This window comes from Drosophila miranda, chromosome 2 (assembly GCF_003369915.1).
Source record: "Drosophila miranda strain MSH22 chromosome 2, D.miranda_PacBio2.1, whole genome shotgun sequence".
Classification (NCBI taxonomy): Eukaryota; Metazoa; Arthropoda; class Insecta; order Diptera; family Drosophilidae; genus Drosophila; species Drosophila miranda.
The window spans coordinates 20384884-20406749 of NC_046675.1; the positions used below are offsets into that span (position 1 = coordinate 20384884).

A 21866-nucleotide genomic window follows, 5' to 3' on the forward strand; every position below is an offset into this window, starting at 1 on the left:
TACATACAATGTATCCTTCTTCATTACTTACAAAAAACCAAAAATCGTTCACTTTAACTGCGCTAAAATTCTTTAAGATTCATACTTTTTGTGGAGTATTTCAATACCCTCTGGTCGGTAATGGGTTAATGCTTTCTGACCATGAACGAAACAAATTTTCGTTGAATTTGATATTCGGTTTAATATTACTAGCTAGCTAAGAACCTCAGCCATGACCTTATACTTTAATCAGATAGATGAATCAATTTTCTACAAGACTGGTCAACATTAAAGAGTTCCATTTATTGGATTGCTTATAAAATATGGTTTAAACAAAAACGCAACGAAATTCTGATCCCTACCGATATGTACATCATTATGGGAGCTCTTGAAAATTACCGATAAGCCGATAACGATTACATATCGTTATATTTGAATTTAAAATCCACCCTCCAAGATATTATTTTATATTAAATGTTATAAAATCCTTTATTGACTAAATAGTAACATAAATTAGATGCTCAAAAATCACCATTAACTTAAGAATATATTATCGAAGGGTACCTTCTCAAACAGTTTGTTTGACAACTCGCGGAATATCAGGCCAAAGCTCTTGGCATAGCCTGGTTTTAGCTCGTTGAAAACCGTCTCCCAGTTCTCGTTCAGAAAGCGATTCATGCCATCGGAGAGGGTCTTGTCGTTGAAGAGATTCTCAAAGTTCACGTACACACGCTTCGGATCAAAGCTAACGCGATAATCCTTGAGGCGCATGTACTTGACGCCATCCTTTTCGAAGGGCTCGCCTATCAGACGGTGCTCGATTTTGGTGTTGACCAGCGTTACATTCGCCTTTCCATGGCCGGTGATGGGCAGGAGCAGGATGCGACCAGACATCTCGTATTCGCCGACCATCTCGATGCGATCCGTTCGGCTTTCACAGATGATCAAATGCTTGTCCAGATCGGTTCTGCAAGAGAGTCATTTCCATTAGGACTTCTATCCACATAAATCTACCTGGATTTTACCTATAGCGCAGGATCTTGCTAGTGGAGATCATGTCGTGCACCTTCAAGTTCTTCAAGGCCTGCCGTAGATTTATTGGCGCATTGCCGGCATCTATAACAAGTTTCTTCACGGACAGCGGCTCCAGGGGCGGTATGCCGAATTCTTTATTGCCTGCCAACGGTTTAAATATTGTTATATACCTTTTAGCACGTCATCCCATTATGTGAGCATCTATACGAACCATCTTTCAGCAACACTATGGCCTTATTGACAGCATCCACCAGACACTTGTCGAAGTTTGCATCTCGCTTACATTTGGGGAAGCCTTCGGCTGTGTGGAAACAAAACAGAAACAAAAAAAGATACCCAAATCAGTTGGTCATGACATTGAAATTGGAATCTTGTGGTTTGCGGAAGTCCCAGAGCCTGCCTGCCGCCTGCCGCCTGCAATTGGGCCAGCTACAGCTGTAGCGCCCGTCCACTTGGCCAGAGTTCGTTGGCCACAAAAACTAGTTTGTGCCCGACGGTAAACAAAACAGAAAACAGAAACAGAAAACACAAATGTCTCTCTAAAGAAGCTGAGCTGGCATATTTTAGTGGCTCAATGTCAAGTTGAAGCGCACGGCGATCGGCAATTTATCATGAATAAATTTTTTGATTGTGAATTGAGAGGCAGACAAAAGCAGACGCATGACCTATGGCAACAGTTTTCATTAATCATCAATGGAATGCTGAAATTAATTTACACACCATCGATATCGGATCGGATCGATTACATCTGTGTGTGTGTCCTTCTCTTGCCTTCTCTTAAGGTGACACATTTTTTCTGTCACTTTACGCGCCGAAGCGGAAGTGTAGGACTGGACTGGACTGGACTGGATGTGGATCAGTGGACTCTCTGCCCGAAACCCGTCGCGTCGCTGTCAACCTGTTTGTAAATTGAAACAGCCACCGCCATAATTGCATAACCTGCACAATAGTCTGCACCACACACACACACCTGCCTCGATTTGCATGCCCCCTCCCTTGTCATGTCAGGCCTGTCATTAGAGAACATTATACGGAGGGTGACCTCCAAGTGTCGCGGGCCAAGCGCCCAAAACGAAATTAACTAGCTAATAAACAATATCTATCACGTTTTAACCATAAACATATGCCTCTCGGGGCGTTGGACAAAGTGCGCAAATAGCAAAGAGCAAGTAGTAAAAACAGTAAAACAATAATCAAAGGTTGAAACAATATTAGTTTGCACTTTTGACTCTCGCTGCCGATGCTCCGATGGTAGTGGGGGAATGGAAAAAGGTTGGGGGTTGATACTTACGCAAATCTTGCGTAGCCGTTACAATTAATTCCTGCGCAACCGCAACGATTAGCAGCAGTAATGAAGCTGTTGCCGACACTCGGAACATGTTTTTTGTATACGAAATCGGATGTACGAGTGGAGAGAGGGAGATCTATTTCTTAAGTGTAACTTTTTGATTCACAGCCACACAAACACACACGCACACACAAAACTCCACACACACGCACACGCAATACTCCGACTCGAGACCCTTCCGATTCCAATTCCGATTCCGATGCCAAGTCCTATTCCCAATCCGTTTCCAGCTGGTGGTTCTCGCCGCGACTTATCACTGTGGTGTGTACACGGGATGCGTCGAGCGCTCGAGTTTTTATACCAAGCTTGAGTCGGCAGCGGCGGCGACGACAGCGCAGACGCGACGAGCAGAGCAGAGGCCACCAAATTGAAAAAGCTTCCAGCAAAATCGATGAAGCTCCTCCAGTCGACAGAGCTTTGGCCCAAAAAGCATGTGTGTGAAAGAGAGAATCGTGTGACCACCCCAAAAAGCGCATGCGGACAACTTTTGCTTTCCGCCTGGTCGCATTTGGCAATGTAACCATTGGCCATAGGCACCGCCATCTCCAGCACTAGCTCAAGTCCCAGATCCAGTTCCAGTCCTAGCCCCCGGGCCAATGCATAAGCAGATCCAATGGGAACGAGTCAGAAGTGAACCCAAACAACCCTGTATTGCCCTTTCATTTTCATTTTCGATTTGGTTCATTGAACTTTACATGCCTTTAATGGGGCAACGGTTGTAAACCCTAATTGAGGGTTTTTTAGCCATGTCCGAGACGGTAGTAAGCTCGGGATCCATGATAACTGCGACTCGCTTGTTGTCTTATTCAATAAGTGGGGCGTTTTTGTTTTGGGATCCAGACAGTGGTTTCTGGTTCATTGTCTTGCAGGAAGTTCAATCGGTTGCCTTAATTCAGTCACCTGATTGCTTTTAGTGTATGTTCTACCACTCATAGCATTCGTTCACAGCTACTCGTACTCGTACGGGTTTTTATTGGGGCAATATGTGAGTGCATAAATCACTAGCAGAAATGTTGATTACTTGTGGTGGAATATTGGTTTGAGGGAATTGGGAAATGCAAATAGGAAATCTTGATCTACATTTAAATGTCCCCTTTTACTGTTTGTTGATGTTGAAATAGATGGAAGAAGTCGAATAATATAGGGGTGGGAATAACGAGACCAATATTAAAATAAAACACTTACAAAGGTTCAAAGTCCATATTTATCCTACATATTTGTAACTACAATATTTCATTGTCACCTGAAAACTCCTGCATATGAGGAACATCTCGTTATTAAGTGCGGATTGGGTAAGTTATAGGATTGGAATATTGAGAACAACATTCCCCTACACAATTTTATTTTATTTAATTTTATTGGTACCAAAACTCGTGCATATTATGAGGAAATTGTATTAAAATTGAGAGCTCTGTTCATATTTTCATGAGATATGATCATTAGCTTACTAATCTATGTGTTGTATCGATCTAATCCTTAACCTTAATCCTTTATAGGCGGCTGTTCCTTACCAAATCAATTTATAGTGATTAAAAATGTATAATCTGTAAATATCTGAGATATATTTCGTTGTTATGGATAGATTAATCTCTGTTGAGTTCATTAAAAGCATAAGCAGACAGAGATCTTCCACATAATCCTATTGGCCAGTACAAAAGATCAATCTATGGTCGAAGATCAAGAACACCTTGTAATAAAAATAATAACATTAATCAAATGCTTTAACGTTTTCCCAAAATGTTTATTGCATTGACAGATTTAGAAGATCCCCAAAGATCACTTAAACCAACTACTGTTGATTGATAGAAAAACCAAGTTTGTTGCTTAAGTCTTTGGTTTGGCCAGAAATTTCTTTTGTGTCTAGTACCAAGTGCGTTTTGACCAAAAAAAAAAAAACAAACGGCCCAAGAACCTCGGGGCGTGTGTCTATGGAAACAGTTGCAATTGTTGTTCAAATATAAACAAATGATGCGTGAGTGTCTGTGTGTTAGCCGGCTAACGGTAAGTATGTATGTGGCCTGATGATTGGTGATAAAGTGCCGAGTTTTTTGGGCACCCATTAGGCACATGTGTGGAAACCGGTTGGCCACGGCGGCAGTCGTCTCTTAACATTCTGTGAGCACGCAATCCGAGTGGAGAGTGGAGCAGAGCCACACACCATTTACCATCAGAGAGGTATTACAAAACCCAACCCGAACCCAAGCCTAATGCATCGCTGCTACAGCCGCGGGAACTTTGGAGCTGGCAGTGCGATGAGATCATCAATAGTGCAGCCACAGCCTCCCCAACAGCAGACACAACACCAGCGTCCACGTGGCGATCTCATGTCGGTGACGTCTTCATCCAGACAGAGTACAAGACCCACGCAGTTTGTGAGGAGGCCGAGCATCAGGTCGAGTGCGCCAGGACTGGGCCTGGGCCACTCCAGCACCGGGCTGAGCAACGACTTCAGTCGCCGCAACTCCACGGCCACTTTGGTGAGTCATTGCTCCAGCTGCAGCTGCAGCTCCTCCCAGCAACGCCAGCAGAGTCGGGCCAAGGTTCTGCGGTGGGGTTGGGAGCGAACAGGAGGTGTCGACAGCAACACCAGCAGCAGAATCGCCAGCAGCAGCACTAGCAGCTCCCCTCAGTACACGGACAATCGACGTTTCTATGAGCAGAGCGCATGCGCTCTGCAGCAGGCCTACGACAAGCTCCAGCGGACCAACACCAACGCGGACAAGTGGCACAAGAACCGTGCCAACGAGGCCAATAGGCAGCAGCAATTGAACAGCACTACAGCCACACCCTACGCCCTGCGCCAAAAGATGCTGCAGTTGCGGCTGCAGGCGGAAGAAAAGCAGGGCAGGGGATCGGGGGCCACGTGTGCACCGCTGGGGAGGAGCTGCGCCCTGCGATATAATTAATAATTGATTAAAAATAAACTATATTGAAATGATTATTAAAACAAATCAATCATGAAATATGTAAGCCAATTTTTAGTGTTAAAAATCAATTAAGATTGAAATAGTTTTTTTGACTAGTACCCTAAAATTAAGTAAGTCTTTTCTTAGAAAGTTTAAGAAATATTATAACGAATAACATAAAGCAAACTTTAATTATATTTTAGAAATTCCATACTTCTCAAAGATTGAGTTAAATTATTGTCCTTAAACATAAAACCTATCTATACGGAAAAGATTTACTTTTGGATTTACTTTAAGAAAAAGAAAGTGCTCAATTTTAGCAAGAAAACTTTATAAGTTCATTTTGGAATTAAATCAAAAAGTAGAAAAATTGGGCGGAAATATGTCTGGAACTGAACAACCATTTCCCGCAAAAGGGATATATATATATAACTTATGTTTGGTATAGATAACATACATATGTATATACGAAGCTTATGGGCATTTTCTTCACTCAAAAGTATGGTCCTCCGTTCGTCATAGTTATCAAGTCTAAAAATCTATAAAGAATAGCTCAGCACTTGGAAAACCAGGCTCAAGAAAGTACTCCCTTTTAGTTCGAAATTTCGACACGAAAATAATCTATAAATAGGTTCAGTATGGATTGCAATTTCTACAAAAATAAAAAAGTAATAAAGAATCTCGTAGGTTTCAAATAAACAATTATTTTTCCGCTAAGTGCTAATCTTTGGATACAATTAAAACCACAAGATCTTGTTTGTTTTTTTTTATTGCTAGTATGTATTTCATTTTTCTTTTTAATAAAACAGTGCTATTTTGTTACAAGTGCTTCGTCATTGAGTTCTTTTTTTTCGTTTTTTTTCTTTTAATTTTTTTTTGGTTTTTTTAATGCATTTTATGTTTTTTCATACTCATTCGTTTTGTCTTTTCCAATTTCCCTTTTGAAATAAATTTACGATATTACGTTATAGATTTCTTATGTCTTGTCTTTTTGCGAAAACAGCCGATGTCATACTTCTTGATCTTGATATTACGAGTACATACATATATGTATGAGTGTAAATATACGTGGAATTCAGTTACAACATTGAACAGAGTACGAGTACTAGAGTGTGATTTAGAAAAGGATTCGCTTTGGGTAACGCGATTGTTGCTGGTTGGTTGTCGGGGCGGGGGATTTTACAAACGAAACCATTTTGGGGGCTGGGAGGTAATCTGCGTCATGTTCGCCTACATCGCCTGGGCTTAATACTTGAATGTGTGGTTGGGTGCCGGATTTTCAGCACTAGAATGTTCCGACTGTAATCGTAATAGAAATGCACAAAAGTATACAAATACTTATATGACAAAGTGTTCTGTGTGTGTGTGTGCCTGCTGCGCTGCGGCTTACAAATATTTTTTATATTATTTTTGTGAATTTTTTGTATGCATTAAATTTGCTTGTTTTCCCATCGCAGTCGATAGGAGTTACAGGGACAGAGGGTTAGAGGGGGGGGATAGAGAGTAACATTATCTGCCGCGTCGCTGACATCAGCAGAGGGCACACAGTGCCGCTCAAAAGTATGCGCCTTAACTAACAGTGCTTCAAGAAGCCTTTTTGATATATTTTTTTTTTTGCTGTTTTGGATTTTTTTTCTCTTGAAATTTTGAATGTGGGCTTGGGATAACATGTAAAATTCATCAATTGATTTAGGGTGTGTGTGTGTTTGTCTGTGTGGGAGTGTGTTGGTTAACGCAAATAGTTTTAAAAAAAATATACACAATGTTTTGTTTATTTTAATATTTTTGGTGTAAACAATTGAAACTTATTTAGAATTGCAACTAAAAAAATTGCTTCCTCACTTTTTTAAAACTAAGTAAACATGTAGTATTTGCTGTAGAGTTTTGCTAAGACAATATTACAAAAATAGATAGATTCGTGCTTTCGAGAACATATGTAATATGTAATTAGCCCTCGCACACACATTTTAAAAGCATATTCCCATACATTTTTTGCTAGATAAAAACAAGTAATAAAAAAAAACACAATAGTGAAGGATAGTAGAAAAAAGCCTAAAAGGAAAATTCTTTGCGAGATATGAAATGCGAAATAAAATACAACTGGTGCGTGCACTCTGTGTACCTACTGTACTGTGTGTACCGTGTGCTATGCATATGTGTGTGTTTGTGTGTGGGTTTTGCTTTTGCTTTTGCGAAAAAAACTATAACACAATTAATACATTATAGGAGATACAAATATTCATTACTCCTTCCTTGCTTATGCAGTGTCTTACACTACCATTAGTTTGAACTAAAGTGTCTCTCGATTTGTGGTTTAAATTTAGTTTCGATTCGTTTTTGTTTTTTGTTTTTCAAATGAAAAATAGGCTAATTTGTATAGATTCATATACCCCATATAACGTTGCTCACGATTCGATTCGATTACACATCTATATATTCGATAAAAACAAACTCTTTGCGCTTCCAGGTTCTGGACTCGTTCTGCCCTTCCTTTTCCCCCACTGCAGTGGGGGCTGTGTGGCCGTCTCTGTTGTGCAGTGTGCTCGTGCTGTGCGTGGCTGCTTATTTTTTCTTGTTTTTATTGTTGGCACCGCGGGGCGGTGTCAGGGGACGGCCCGAACTACCGAAATTGGGATACACAAAGCGTCGCTTATCGGCGGGTTTCAATATCTGGAAGGAGCACATCAGAGTGTCGTCAACGGACATCATTGCACCTGTAATAAAAGACGCACAGAAATATGATCAATTCCCTTTAAAGGCATGCAATCAAATGCGCAGTTGGCGCATGCAAATCGAGGCGGGTGTTCAGATTTCAGTACTCAGCTTTCACTTGGCGACGCTGCGCCAGCTGTGCGTATCTCTGGGATCAGCGATAACCTTGTGGGACGTGTTTCCTCCCCAGGTTTACTCTCCCCAAGACAAACAAGACAATAATTCAGATAAGATTATCTCCGGACTGAAGTCCAGCGTGCACACTCGCGTCAGTTGTCAATCAACTCACCCGCATTGTCGAATTCCCCGCAATAGTTGGGTGCCGAGAAGAGCGTGACCAGCTGGCGCTTGGCAAAGAACTCGTAGCCATCCTCCACCACCTGATGGGCACGACAGATCAGGTCGAACTCGTGCTTCTGTAGAAATTTACCCACGACCTAAGGGAAAAGGGACATTCGTTAGCATCGCATCTCGTGGTTGATACTCATAGACGATTCAAAACTTACCTCCGCTCCAAATGTGAAGCTCACGCCGCGATCATTTTCGCCCCAGCCCATGGTATCCTTGTCTGGGTCGGACCACAACAGATCGCACAATAGGCCCTGATCGGGCACATCTGTGGGCCGCATAATGCGGCGGATTTGCTCCATCGAGGACAGGTCCGGACTGAGGCCGCCGTGACAGCAGAAGATCTTCTCATCGACAATGGCCGCCACGGGCAGGCAGTTGAAGCAGTCTGTGAAAGTTTTCCACAGCTTGATGGTGTAACGGCGCTTGCACTCGTCGTAAAACCTGTCATCAATTAGATTGAGTTATGCCTTCGATAATGCGAATGCTATTGCGCCTGTCGGTCTGGGGCTCACCCGTAGATGCGGTTGATGCTGGCGCACTCGTGATTGCCGCGCAGCAAGAAAAAGTTCTCCGAATATTTTATCTTATATGCCAATAGGAGACATATCGTCTCCAGGGACTGCTTTCCACGGTCCACATAGTCGCCCAGAAACAGATAGTTGGACTCCGGCGGGAAGCCACCGTACTCGAACAGACGCAAAAGATCGTAGTACTGTCCGTGTATATCGCCGCAGATCTTCAGCGGTGCCTCCAGCTCCAGCAGAATGGGCTGTGACAGGAATATCTCGCGCGACTTCAGGCACAAACTGCGGATCTCGCTCTCCGACAGCTGTACATTTTTACCCGGACGTGCTCCGCGCACTATAGTGAGGGAGAACGAAGGAAGGGATATATGTAAATCATCATCCAGCACGACTAATTAGCGAGGACTTTAGCACACCACTTACCCTCCAGCAGACGCGAGATAATGCTGTCGATATTCATGATATCTGACATGATTTGGCTTTGATTTGTGTCCGCTTATCAGTTCACCTGCTGCTGTTGCTGGCTGCTGTATCTGCTTTCTGCTGTGCGTGTAACACTCTCACTCCGTTGCCCGATATGCCCCGTTTTGCCTTATGTATTTTCGGTATACGTTATGTATGTTATTTCATCGATGGCTGATGGTCGACGATGGGCGTATGGGGGGCGATGGGGGACGACGACGTACGAAGGTGTGTGTGCCTGTATGGGTGTGTGCGCGTGTGTTGGGATGGAATTCGCAGTGGATTAAGGTACTTTTCAGAAATGCGTCTGGCGTCTGGTGTTGAGCCCATGTACGTTTTTCCCTATTTACTGGTTTTCCTCTTGCTCCGCAGTCTTTTTATTCCATTTAATTCACATAAATTCGCGACCAAATTTTTTCCTACGTTGTTAGTGCGACCGCGTATTTATCGTTAAAATATACCGCCGACCCTCATAAATATACCGTGAATATACTGACGAATTCAAGTTCCTTATACATATTCCTCGTTTTTGATATTCCGTTGAATAATTTTGGCTAACTAAAACCTTTAGCTCTGCCCACAAAATTTTAGACCGTTGATGAATAAATTTTCTTCAAGATTGGTTTGTTTTTAGTCCTTGCTTTTATTGAATTTTGACTAAAACAAGGTTTAAACAAAATGGTTCAACAAAAAAACTGTCGCAATGTTGCTGGTATTTGAAGACTTGATGCGTGTATATGCCTTTGTATGCCCTATTTCGTTAACTTAATATGATAAAACTTAAGATAAAACGTAATTTATAAAAACCTTTTCTCAAATTTATATGTTTTAGACGTATTCATGCATTTAATTAGTTTATTGCACACTGTGCATGGAATTCGCAATGCAGTTTCAATCATCACCATATGTCAATCCAAGTAGAGTAATTTAAGTACATAGTTTATGAGTACATAATTTAAGAACATAATTTAAAAGTATGGAATGGGACTCATTGTTTCCTACCGGTTCAAAGAGAGCCTTACACGATTCAAGTTAGGTTAGCGACTGGATCCGAGTGGTACGCGCCAAATAGAAATTGCTTGAAAGTGAATGAGCGAAAAGGATTTAAATGCAATCTATTGGAATAAATGATACACGTAAGTACGATTTGTGAGGGAAAATTAAAGAAACCTGCGTATGGAAGATTCCATACCTTTTCTTCTTAAATATACCCTTGAAAATTAAATTTAATAGAACAAAGTGACAAAATATACCATTATATACCGGTATTAAAAATACCGCAAGCGGTCACCCTGGAGCAGACCATCGCGTAATTGTGGGTACTCCTGAAAATTAGGCCAGCGACTACGTCGTTACAATTTTTTTATTTTTTATTTTAATTGTAGCTTACTTTAAATCATCTTCGCTATCGTTAATGCCTTTGCCACCAACCATCGTATTGAACATGACTCGTTTTCGCGGCAGAGGCACTGGCCTGGTACTCAAAGAAGACTTGGAAGCTTCACGTGGAGCAGCAATCGCTGCGGGCTTCACAAGAATCTCCTCCAAACGGGCTTTGAAATTTTCATCGACCTGCCGCTGCGGACTGGAACCACGCGACTCGGACTGTTCGCTGCTCTCCGACCTGTCTTCGTCCTCTTGGGAGCTATGGGCCGCCGTATCAGGCTCCTGCATTGGGCCTGAACGAAGGCTTCCGCGTTTGGGTGCTTCAATGGGCTGCAGCGGCGTCCTGTGCTTCAGCAGATCCTCGGCCCGTTGCGGTAGCTTTGTGGAGCAGAGCTTTTCTACGAACTTGCGTATGCGATTGCGAGTGGCATAGAACTGCGGATATTGCTGGAAGGGATTAACATATACATGCATTTACTGTTAGTACTTTAAGCGATTTCATCGATCGTACCAATTTCAGCTTGTTGCGCTGCTCCGTTAGTTCCCCGTTGATTCGCTTCATGGTCGTGTGGGATATAGTCTTGGACTTCACGTCGTAGCCATGGGAGGTCATCTTCCGAATGACCAGCTTGCGGGCATCCTTGCGGGTCAGCGGCTTCTGTGGACTCCTGAGAGAAAGGGCTGTTGGCCTGCTGGATGCTGCCTTTTCGACTGCCCGCGGTAGGTCTGCGTCAGAAGTCAACGTTTCACAGCCGTCATCCGAAAGGGTCTGCTCTGTATCGTCATGCACTATTCCTGCATCCTCATGGCTGAGGCTCTCATCTATGTCTGTGGTTTCTCTCGCCTCAGGCTTGCTGAGAGCCGGCTCAATGGCGTCGGGTTTCGTGTACGTTGGATGGCTGCTGGAGCTTCCGCCACTTGGTTGTACGTTGACTTCCACTTGGACTTCCACTGGAGGAAGAGGAGGCGGAGCCAGAGACTTTTCCCGCGGCCCCTCAATGGAGTAAGTGTCATCGTCTGCCTTGCTCTTGAGGAACTCGCTCTCCACTTGCTTCCGGATGCGCTCCACATTCGTTTCTCCCTTGCGGCTCACAAGCTTCGGTATCTTGGAAGTGCCTGAACCATGGAAAGTCGCCACCGTCTGAGGCTTAGGGGCCTCCTTGCGCACCCTTACCTGCTTGAGTTCTCGTTCCAGAGCCTCCAGCTTATCGTTGTAGCCCACCTCCAGGTGGTTAACCACGTCCTCCAGATTGCTGGCACTGATCTTGGCGATCTCCGTCACCTTTTCGGTGAGAATGCGTTCCAAATCTTCCAGGCAAGGTGTGGGCGTGGGCATTCGGCCATCCAAGGGGGTAGCCTCTGTGTTGCCGGTGGTCTTTTTGGTCTGCTCGAGGGCGTGGCTGAGACCTTCCAGCTTCTGATTTATATCCTAGAGAAGAGTAAAATCGAGTTAACTGTCTTAAAATAGATATAGTACTCATGTCAGATCCTACCAGGATGAACTGTTCGTTGCTTTGCTTGAGTTGTGCTTGCAAAACCTCGAAGTTGCTCAATCGCTCCGCCAGACCGTGCAGCTGCTCCTTGCGTTCGCTGGCCTCACTCTCCTGGGTCTCGCTGTTTAGGTCGTCCTTCTCTTTGACCTCGGTCAGATTGCTTTGTATACCCACATTGCGCTGATCCTGGCGAGGGCTCGGCCGCTTGGAACCACTGCTGCGCTCTTTGATGTTGCGCTCGGCGGCATTGAGACGCTCCTTTAGCTGCTTAATCTCCAGCTCCATTTTGATGGTGTTGATCAGGTTCATGTCGTTGTCCTTGTCCTTGGCGTTGCTTTGTGCTGCGCCGAGGCTGGGGGGTGTGCCCACGCGATGCTTGCGCCCTATGTGTATGTTGAGGGCCTCGTTGCTGATAAAGTTCTTGGTGCACAGGTGACAGGGGTAGACCACCTCGCGTATTGTTTCTATCTGGGTGATCCTCTTGTTCAGCTGCACCACCTCGTTGTTGGACTCCGTCAGAGATTTGCGGAGATTGGCTATCTCCTGCTGGGAGATCTCATGCGCCTCGCGCAAATCCGTCACGCACTCATCCAGGTAGGTCCGACAGCAGACGAGATACTGGATGGCGTACTGCGACATCACAAAGTACTTGGCTATGCCGCTGTCGAGGATGTGTGTCTCCAGAACAGTGCCCAGTGGTGCCTCCGACAAGTGCTGCAGGGCCTTGTCAACCAGCTCGAAGTTTTGCTCCCTCAGTATTCGGTCAGTCTCATAGGAACCTATTCGGAACATATAATCAGCTTTGTTTTCCCATTTGCATTCCCATTTTTAATTACCCATTAAACGCCAGTCCAAGGGTCCATCGCGGTACTGGCGCAGCTTGAAGCCCGCCTCCCTCACCATCTGCGGATAGTTGCTCTTGTAACCCATTCCTTTGACTCATAGAAACTTTCGATTTCAAGAAAGTTAGGTTTACTTTCGTTGTTTTGCTTCTGTTCTTTGTGAGAATTCGACTCTTACTGCTCTAATTTCTTCCCTTAATTTTCGTTGTCAAAGTAATGCCGTCGCCTTGACGACCCGTTGGCAGTGACAGCTTGGGTTGGGTCTGGCCGGTGGTTGTGAACTTGGCTACAGTGCGCTCAGTATGACAGTACGAGGCAGATGCATATTTAGGCGCTGAGCTCTCAGGTGAAATTAAAACATACCTTGACTTTGTTGATTTTATTTCTTGGCCGCAAATACCGGCGAAACTTACAGCCTGAGTCCTTAAAATGATGTTGATAAAATTCAGATTAATTTAAAGAATATCGAGTTATCGATTATATATTTTTTCTGCTATACAGCCGTTCTGTCATGTCAAATTAAGCCTTTACAGCAAGGGTGGATCGCTTCAGCATAGAAATGCATTACAAAATATTTATGAGTACATATTCCATATAAATGAACAGAAATCAATATAAAATTGGAAAATATTAATAATTTTTAAATATATCCTAATTATAATCATTACGTTTTAATAATGCATCTGTCTATAAATTATAAGTACAAATTCTAAGTAAATATATGGGTACAAGTTTCCTTTAGATTATTATTATTGGGAAATATTCGAATTCAGTCAATTTTGTGCCACAATATTAAAAGAAAACTTGTTATAATTTAATAGCTAATAATGTTCCTTCTTATGAACATTTTAATCCCGTTCTGCCTACACTTACTTTTTGAGACTCAATACTTTTTAATATTTAAACAATTTAATTTAAACTGGTTAATCGAATATCGGTTGTAGGAAATTGGCGCCAAGCGCGAAGTGTACAATTATTGGTACAGCAATCGCTGAGCATCGTTTGACAGTTGTCAAGCATCCTCTCCACCGAGCATCTGCCCAAAACCCCAACCTTAGTTGCGATTAAACTCTCAGAGCGTTAGGTTGTGCTGAACTGCAAAGAACTGCTAACAAGATGCTACTAATTGAATAGATATATTCAAATTTTGTGGCACATATTGACGCTTAAGTGGATACAAATACAGAAAAAAATGTGGCACTGGAGTTTGCTGTGCATTTGCCTATTGGTGCCATTGGCAAGCTCAACGGGTAAGCCATGAAAAGATGTCCCCGAGTCTAGAAAAAAAGCTGTGAAAATTCCGATACCATGATGCTGTATCCCGGAGTACCAGACAGCTGTCAGAAGAGGCTGCGCCCACTGAGAGCCAAAAAAGGACCCAAAGAGAGTGAGAGCAGCGTCTGCGCACAAGTTTGTTTTGGGAAATTTGGAAAAGTTTGGGAAAAGATTGAGGCTTTGTTTTGGGAAATTAAGTCCTTACCCTTCACCTTTCTTCTGCCCTGCTCTCACAGCTCCAGTGAGTTTTGAGGCCAATCCGGACACCAAGCGGCTATACGATGACTTGCTGAGCAACTACAATCGTTTGATACGTCCAGTAGTGAACAACACGGAGACCCTGACGGTTTGGCTGGGCCTGAAATTGTCCCAGCTGATTGAGGTGAACCTCAAGAACCAGGTGATGACCACCAACCTGTGGGTGAAACAGGTTAGTATTACAAATGGTCTTAAAATATACAGTTTCTAATGTTTAGTTTCGGATAGCGATGGTTCGACTACAAATTACGTTGGGATCCAGAGGAGTATGGAGGCGTAGAGCAGCTTTATGTGCCCTCGGAACACATTTGGGTGCCCGACATTGTGCTCTACAATAACTGGGATGGCAACTATGAGGTGAGTGTAGAAAATAACGGATATATTTTATTAACAACTCCTATTTTTCACTAACGTTCAGGTCACCCTGATGACCAAGGCCACGCTTAAGTACACGGGTGAAGTGTTCTGGGAGCCGCCTGCTATTTACAAGTCTTCCTGTGAAATGAATGTGGAATATTTTCCATACGATGAACAAATTTGCTTCATGAAATTCGGTTCATGGACCTACAATGGGGCCCAAGTGGACTTGAAGCACCTAGATCAGGTGAGCACCACTCTCTTGAGAGCAGAAAATCTGAAAGTATTGTTTCAAATTTGTATCAGATACCGGGCAGTAATCTTGTACAAGTGGGCATCGATCTAACCGAGTTCTATTTGTCCGTGGAGTGGGATATACTCGAAGTGCCAGCTACCAAAAATGAGGAGTACTATCCCGACACACTAGAGCCCTTTTCAGGTGAGTTCTGATTTATTTGAAGGAAGAATTCATTCCAATGTTGTACTTCTTTGATGATATAGATATAACCTTCAAGTTGACTATGCGTCGTAAGACATTATTCTATACTGTCAATCTGATTGTGCCCTGCGTGGCCCTGACATTCCTCACGGTGTTGGTGTTCTATTTGCCAAGCGATTCTGGCGAGAAGGTAACGGAGAAGGATACGTCGATGTGAAAATCTATACTCAGTCTCAACTCATACTGAATTTTATATATTGTTCTCAGCATGTGGCATGACTTCAGATATTTATCTAATGTAAAAGTGTTAGCTAGAATTTTTTGCACTTAAAGTAAATTAGTTCTTTATATTTTGAGTTTTTGTAACTACTTTGTGAGATCTATCGAAACAATTCACTATTTTACACTGATTTCAAAGCACTTAAGTATTTCATACAATTATTTCCATCAGCAAAAAATACTACTTATCTCTTACACTCTGAGAAACGAAACCTCAACCATTCTTTAGATAAGCTACTATCTACCTCATATGCACATATCGGTCTACTTTCAATAGCTTTAACTCTCACTATAATCCTTCTAGTCTGCTATCCCCCAAGCTGAGCTCTCAAAACACTAAAACTGTAAATTGGCTTTCAACGAAACTCGAAAGCGAATTAAAAAAAGAACATATAACAAATCGTATCCGAGAAGAGCTCAACTTGCACTTCCTGCTCTTTCTAAACTATGACTTTTTCTATTTTATACTCAACTTCTTAACTATTAGATGTTCCTTAATCCTATTAGATAGTCCCTAATGCTATCCATTAACTTATTAAATCTGAAACCGCAGCAGCGTCGCCCTCTGCATTCATCCAAGCAGCACACATATAATCGACGCCCCATATATCGCATATATGCCTTCTATTTTGCGTTGAATATCATTTGTGCTGTCTCCTGAGTAGTGAAATCTCATAACGTAAATTTTCATCGATTTGATACCAATGCTCCATCGATATTCATATCGAAACGAAACGAATCGAATTGAATCGGATTCAGAATGTCAAAAAGCCACTCTCAAAATTTTCCCATATATATCGCGTATCTGGAATAAAGCAGTGCACACACACACACACACACACACACACACACACACACTCACTCACCCACTCACACATATGTAGGACACACTTGCATACAGCACACGTACTCACAGTTACTCACAAAGCAACACGTAACAAACACGTAAAGGACTCGTGCAGTTGGTTGTTATTCTCGTATTCTTGTTGTCGTTGCCTTAGTGTTTGCTCGTTCATTCGTATCGCTCGCTTGCTCCAGTATCAGTATCAGTACCAGTACCAGTAACAGCTCCGCCATTGATAGTTATACTCGTACATGAACCAGATAACAACTCAATCATACTACTCGTAAGAATATCACCAGCCAGAGCTGTCAGTTAGTTTCTTCAGCATTTAAGGACTCTGGAAAAGATGTGTTAAATTCTTAACAAGAAAGAAAGGGATCCCACGGCTTATTATAGTTTTTAATGAAAAACGAATTATTTCTGGAACCCGCATATAAATCTTATACTTTTACGAATCAATCGTGACTGCAATCAAAGACCATACAATTACCAAGATGTTGCATGAGGCCATTGTTTTTGCTTTCTTGGGACCGACTTTTTCACAAAGGCTGTGTATTTTGTTGTTATATTTCTTTGGACCAAAAAGTAAGTCCTTTCTGCCTCTCGTCAAAGACTGTGTTTATTGTTGTTGTATTCTGGGGACCGACTCAGCTGCCTATCAAGGCATTGACCAACAGATAAAGCCGATTAGAGCTCCAATACTCGGAACTCCTGTGCCACGAAGCATCGAACGAATTCCTGATGCAATATCTTGGTATTTTTTGAATTTGATATCATTAAGTTGATTGATGCTATTGAGATATTAAATTATGAATTTCTGTATTTTGAAAAATCTGGCAAAATGATGGCGGCTTCTGTATTGCTATGCAACAAAAATATATCACAATCAAAATCAGATCGCGTTTAGAAATGAAATGAAAACGATTGTATTGTTGTTCCTTGTTCATAGTTACACTGTAAGTTTATTGTGATTGATAGAATAATTTCTCATAGGATAGCATACAACGAGTACATAAAAACTTTACCCAAGCCAAAGATAAGCTCTACAAAATACGAGTTCCCTTAGCTTGATCTATGACCTCTACGCCACACACACATACCCAACCCATACCCATACCAGTATACAGAAAGTTCACGTGTAAACGTAGTGAAATGCGCTTTGTTGCTTTGTTTTTTTTTTGGTGTCGATTGTTTTCGTGTAAACTTGAAATGATTGATAAATGTAATTGTGTAGGGTCGTGGCAGGGGTTACATGGAGCAGGTGTGGGTCCTTGGCTTGCTTACTGCATACGCGATGCAGTCCTTACGCATACTTTGATTATAGTTTCCTTATTGGAAAACGGTTGGTTATATTTAAATTGTATTACTTTTTAGTTGTTGAGTTAAAAAATTATGTTCAATTAGTAATCGATATGCAATTGCCTAACTTAATTCAAACAAATTGTGCTATTTGTATTTTTATTTTCGTTGCTGTTCTGTGCTCTTTGTTGTTGTTGGTTGACTGTTTGTTTAATTGTTTGTTGTTTTTTTGTATTGCCGTTGACTCGAACATCGGTTCGATTAAGTGGTTCAGCGGCCAGGGGGGCTTCTGGAAAGTTTGAGCTATCGAAAGGAAGACATTGTGTACGAAATTTCGTTGACAGGTTACGTTATGTATTTCAATACTTGTGTCGTTGACCGTGTTCTTCTTGTTGTTGGCCGAAATAATTCCGCCGACCTCGTTGGCAGTGCCCCTGCTGGGCAAGTATCTACTCTTTACCATGATACTCGTCTCCCTGTCCGTCTGGACAACTGTGTGTGTGCTCAACATACACTTCAGGTGAGTCAATCAATGCCCCCAGCGGTCCCCAGCTAATTGCCATCCGGCACAGATCTCCCTCGACGCACAACATGTCCCCGATGGTGCGGAAACTGTTCCTGCACTTTATGCCAAAACTGATGATGATGCGCCGGACCCAGTACACACTGCCCGACTACGACGACTCCACGCCCAGCAATGGCTACACCAACGAGATCGATGTGCGGTAAGTCAGAGGTCTCATCTCCAAATTGAAAGCAAACACTTGACTCCGCAGCATTCCTTCCCCTTTCCATATGTGCGGTCTCTGCTTTTTCGCAGGGACAGCATCAGCGACTTTCCCAGCGAGTTTAAGGACAGCCAGGATGGCGCTTACGATAATGGCATGCAGAACTCTGTGGGTGAGTGCGGCGCGGCGATATCTAGCCATAAAATACACAAATATTTTGCAAACCCGCGGGCCCCAAAAATTGAAATGAAATATAACCAAAAAAAAAAGAACTAAGCAAATAATGCAATAAAATGACAAAAAATAAGGCAAAATCCCCATGAGAGGAATGTGAGGAGAGGATGATGCGACGCTTTGATGACAAATAACGCTTACGCGGTCCAAAGCCAAACATGGACATGGCAGTGTCGTAGGTCCTGGGTGCGGAAGGGGACTCTTCAACTGATTTATGTTGTCCTCCCAATCACATTCATGTCAGATTATACCCCTTTGGGCAGGGTCCTACGCCCCTGTGCCACTGAGTGTTGCCATGTTTGTTGTTTATGAGCAAGTGTCTGCGTACAGGATCATAAAACAAGCCAAGCGAAAACAAAAAAAACTCTGCAATCGACATACATATATACATAAGGAAGTTTTTATGAACCTTCTCTGTATAGTGTATAAAATAACAGGAAAATGACGAGCAGCGTTGACAAATAGATTAAACAATAAACTAATGTGATATGTCATTGCATTTGATGGGATGTTCAGATAAAAAATGCATCGATGAATGCAGTGCGTTTCTTACCTTAAGGAAGGTGATAAGAAACCTGCTTGATATGTTCGAAACTTTTCCAAACGAAAGCTAATCGTAGCATTTGTTACTTTAAATTATCCCTAGTCTCGAATGTCACTGGAAGCATGTAAAAGCAAGAATATATTGCTTAAAGCTACTCCGCATATAATTTTAAATTTTGAATTTAATATCTTTAAGAAAGCTTAAAGCCCCCACACCCTAAGGAATATATGTACAGTTACATACATATACCACTCAAGTCCAAAAGCATAGATAATCATTGGTGGGCATAATTAAGTTTTTCTCGTAGGAAGTCCCATTGCCTTGAGGCGGTGCTCATATAGGTCAAAATATTTCTTTACTCAAGCACAAACAACACGTACACACACACACACACACACATGGTATATCTTTAGCCATATAGCCCATGGGGACATATCTACTTGATTCTCCCATTTATTTATTATTCCAATATTTTATTTCAATTTTTGCGCAATTTCATGGCGGAAACTTGACAGATTCTGACAATGTGATACCGCGCAACTTAACACCCGAAGTGCTGCAGGCATTGCGTGCGGTCAGATTTATTGCGCAGCATATCAAGGATGCCGACAAGGATAACGAGGTGGGTACACACCACCACCAGCACCACCACCATCTCCCTGGTTCACTGTCCCATATCCCATATCCCATCACCATTCACTTCTCTCCAGCCTCATGCTTTTTTTTGTTGCCCATTTTTATTGACGGGACCACACAACTCCTCGAGAAGCAGCGGATAAAAGATGGCTGTACTGTACTGGAGTGGAATGGAGTGGAGTGGAGGGGAGTTCTCGTAGAATCCTTGATGCTGTTATTGTTCGGATTGCCATATTTGCGGCGTCTGGCTGGAGCTTTTTCGCCTCTTTTTTTGTATTGTTTATTACCCTTAACTTCGACTTGAATGCATTGGACGGAGGAGCCGAGTCCCGAATGTGCAGCAAACAATTGTAAAATATTAAATCATAACTTTATATTTTTATTGCGCCTCAAGTTTATTGAGAGGCAGCCGCCGCAAAACAATATTTTATTATCCCCCAAAATATAAAACCAATTTCATTCAGCCCCCAAAAATGATACGGCAAATGATATTAAAAATCTACTTTTTATTATTTCATGCCGCCCCCCGACCGCCGCCGACCATCCAGATTGTGGAGGATTGGAAATTCGTGTCGATGGTGCTGGATCGTTTCTTCCTCTGGCTCTTCACGTTGTCCTGCGTGTTTGGGACCTTTGCCATCATCTGCCAGTCCCCGTCGCTCTACGACACCCGCGCGCCAATCGACCGCCAACTGAGCGAGATTCCTCTGCGGAAAAACAATTTCATGTTGCCCCCGGACATTGTCCGGCAGGTCCTCACGTAATTGGGCGTCCACAGATCACGCATGATGGAAAACCCAGCTAAAGTTAACAATTCTTGGAAGCCTCCTCTCACAGAATGCAATCAAATCAAGTTTTCCAATGAATATTGCATGTCGATGTTTTGTTATTAATGTTTAACAATCAGCAATATTATTAAATTAAACTAAACTAGAAGCACAATAAAAGCAAATTGATTCTATAAAAATTCATTCGATAAGCAATAAAATGTATTTCCTTTGGTTGGTTTTATGTGGTTCATCCTTGGAGGATTCGTAATAAACAATAAAATTTACAAACTTGTCCCAAGTTCTCGCTTATTCTGAGAAGCTCAGCTTTTGTAAATTTATTTAATATGTACATAAATATATTTTTCAGCTGCTATCAGACCGAACCACAAGGACATCTGTTCTGGCTCCTACTGATTGTCTGCTGTTAATTTTCAATTAAGAGATGACTTTTCATAAAAGTTGTTGTGGTGGGGCGGCTAAGAATATGGCAAGAAGTTTCGCATTTGCTATGTCAAACAGACATTGTGCATACGCCACGTTGGCTGCCTAAATAATTTGCAGTATCATTTATTTGACTCCCACTCGTACTCCCACCCGTTTTGCCTTCGCATTTGCCTTTGTCTCTGTCTCTGTCGCTTCACTTGTCTGACTGTCTGCCGCATTAAATTAGAAAGTTGAAATCTCTCTGGCCTCGCATTCATCAACATGTGTAGGTCCTGGCAAAGCAAAAGACTTTCTTTCTTTTCGGTACAGTCAACAGACATAATTTTGTGAGCTCCTTGACTGGCAGGGACGGTGGGGGATAACATCATACACAAATGTGTTGATGAAGAAAAAGAGGGGAGCTGTATGCCAAAGGTCGAGGCTTAAGCACTCTACGGAAGAAAGCAATTGAAGCTTCAGCAGGAAGCTTGAGGAAAACACCCGAAAAAAGTAGCGTATAGATAAGGGTTTCATTACATTATATTTCATACAAATTTCCTTATACCCTTTCAGGCATAAGTGTGCTCCAGATATTATTAAGATTTGCTTAAGGATTCCGTGCTGTGCCCCCACCCTCCATCTTAATGTCGTTTGCTGCGATTCCTTGTTGTACTTTATTTCATTTTTGGTGATTTTTTTTGTTCTTTTTTTGTTTGTTGGCAGTTTTAAATTAGAAAAGTTT

The 21866-nt window shown here is 42.4% G+C and overlaps 5 protein-coding genes across 6 annotated transcripts; 2 read left to right on the plus strand and 3 right to left on the minus strand.

The window, feature by feature from the left end:
- Positions 1-453: 453 nt before the first annotated feature.
- Positions 454-2631, minus strand: LOC108157744 (protein takeout). The gene is made up of 4 exons (XM_017289924.2): positions 2306-2631; positions 1226-1315; positions 1005-1155; positions 454-946 (listed from the first exon to the last, which is right to left on the minus strand). Exons 1-4 carry the CDS (start codon positions 2391-2393, stop codon positions 514-516), a joined length of 762 nt encoding a protein of 253 aa, XP_017145413.1. The 5' UTR covers positions 2394-2631; the 3' UTR covers positions 454-513.
- Positions 2632-4449: 1818 nt separating this feature from the next.
- LOC108154461 lies at positions 4450-6551 on the plus strand. Its single transcript, XM_017284733.2, has one exon. The coding sequence runs from the start codon at positions 4570-4572 to the stop codon at positions 5266-5268; it is 699 nt and encodes a 232-aa protein (XP_017140222.1). The 5' UTR covers positions 4450-4569; the 3' UTR covers positions 5269-6551.
- A 458-nt stretch (positions 6552-7009) lies between these two features.
- Positions 7010-9770, minus strand: LOC108156061 (serine/threonine-protein phosphatase alpha-1 isoform). The gene is made up of 5 exons (XM_017287344.2): positions 9279-9770; positions 8844-9192; positions 8487-8772; positions 8270-8417; positions 7010-7982 (listed from the first exon to the last, which is right to left on the minus strand). Exons 1-5 carry the CDS (start codon positions 9325-9327, stop codon positions 7831-7833), a joined length of 984 nt encoding a protein of 327 aa, XP_017142833.1. The 5' UTR covers positions 9328-9770; the 3' UTR covers positions 7010-7830.
- A 744-nt stretch (positions 9771-10514) lies between these two features.
- Positions 10515-13319, minus strand: LOC108156057 (zinc finger protein DZIP1L). 2 transcript variants are annotated; one of them, XM_033388451.1, is made up of 5 exons: positions 13033-13319; positions 12197-12975; positions 11215-12132; positions 10708-11150; positions 10515-10642 (listed from the first exon to the last, which is right to left on the minus strand). In XM_033388451.1, the coding sequence occupies exons 1-5, from the start codon at positions 13124-13126 to the stop codon at positions 10573-10575; spliced, it is 2304 nt and encodes a 767-aa protein (XP_033244342.1). In that variant the 5' UTR covers positions 13127-13319; the 3' UTR covers positions 10515-10572. The 2 variants fall into 2 exon arrangements, with proteins under 2 accessions (XP_033244342.1, XP_033244343.1); XM_033388452.1 differs by lacking the exon at positions 10515-10642 and having other exon boundaries at positions 10704-11150; positions 13033-13318.
- A 911-nt stretch (positions 13320-14230) lies between these two features.
- Positions 14231-20902, plus strand: LOC108156060 (acetylcholine receptor subunit beta-like 2). The gene is made up of 11 exons (XM_017287343.2): positions 14231-14288; positions 14550-14743; positions 14800-14928; positions 14990-15175; positions 15235-15367; positions 15430-15557; positions 18134-18309; positions 18362-18514; positions 18610-18689; positions 19811-19917; positions 20480-20902. The coding sequence occupies exons 1-11, from the start codon at positions 14231-14233 to the stop codon at positions 20693-20695; spliced, it is 1560 nt and encodes a 519-aa protein (XP_017142832.1). The 3' UTR covers positions 20696-20902.
- The last annotated feature ends 964 nt before the right edge of the window (positions 20903-21866 follow it).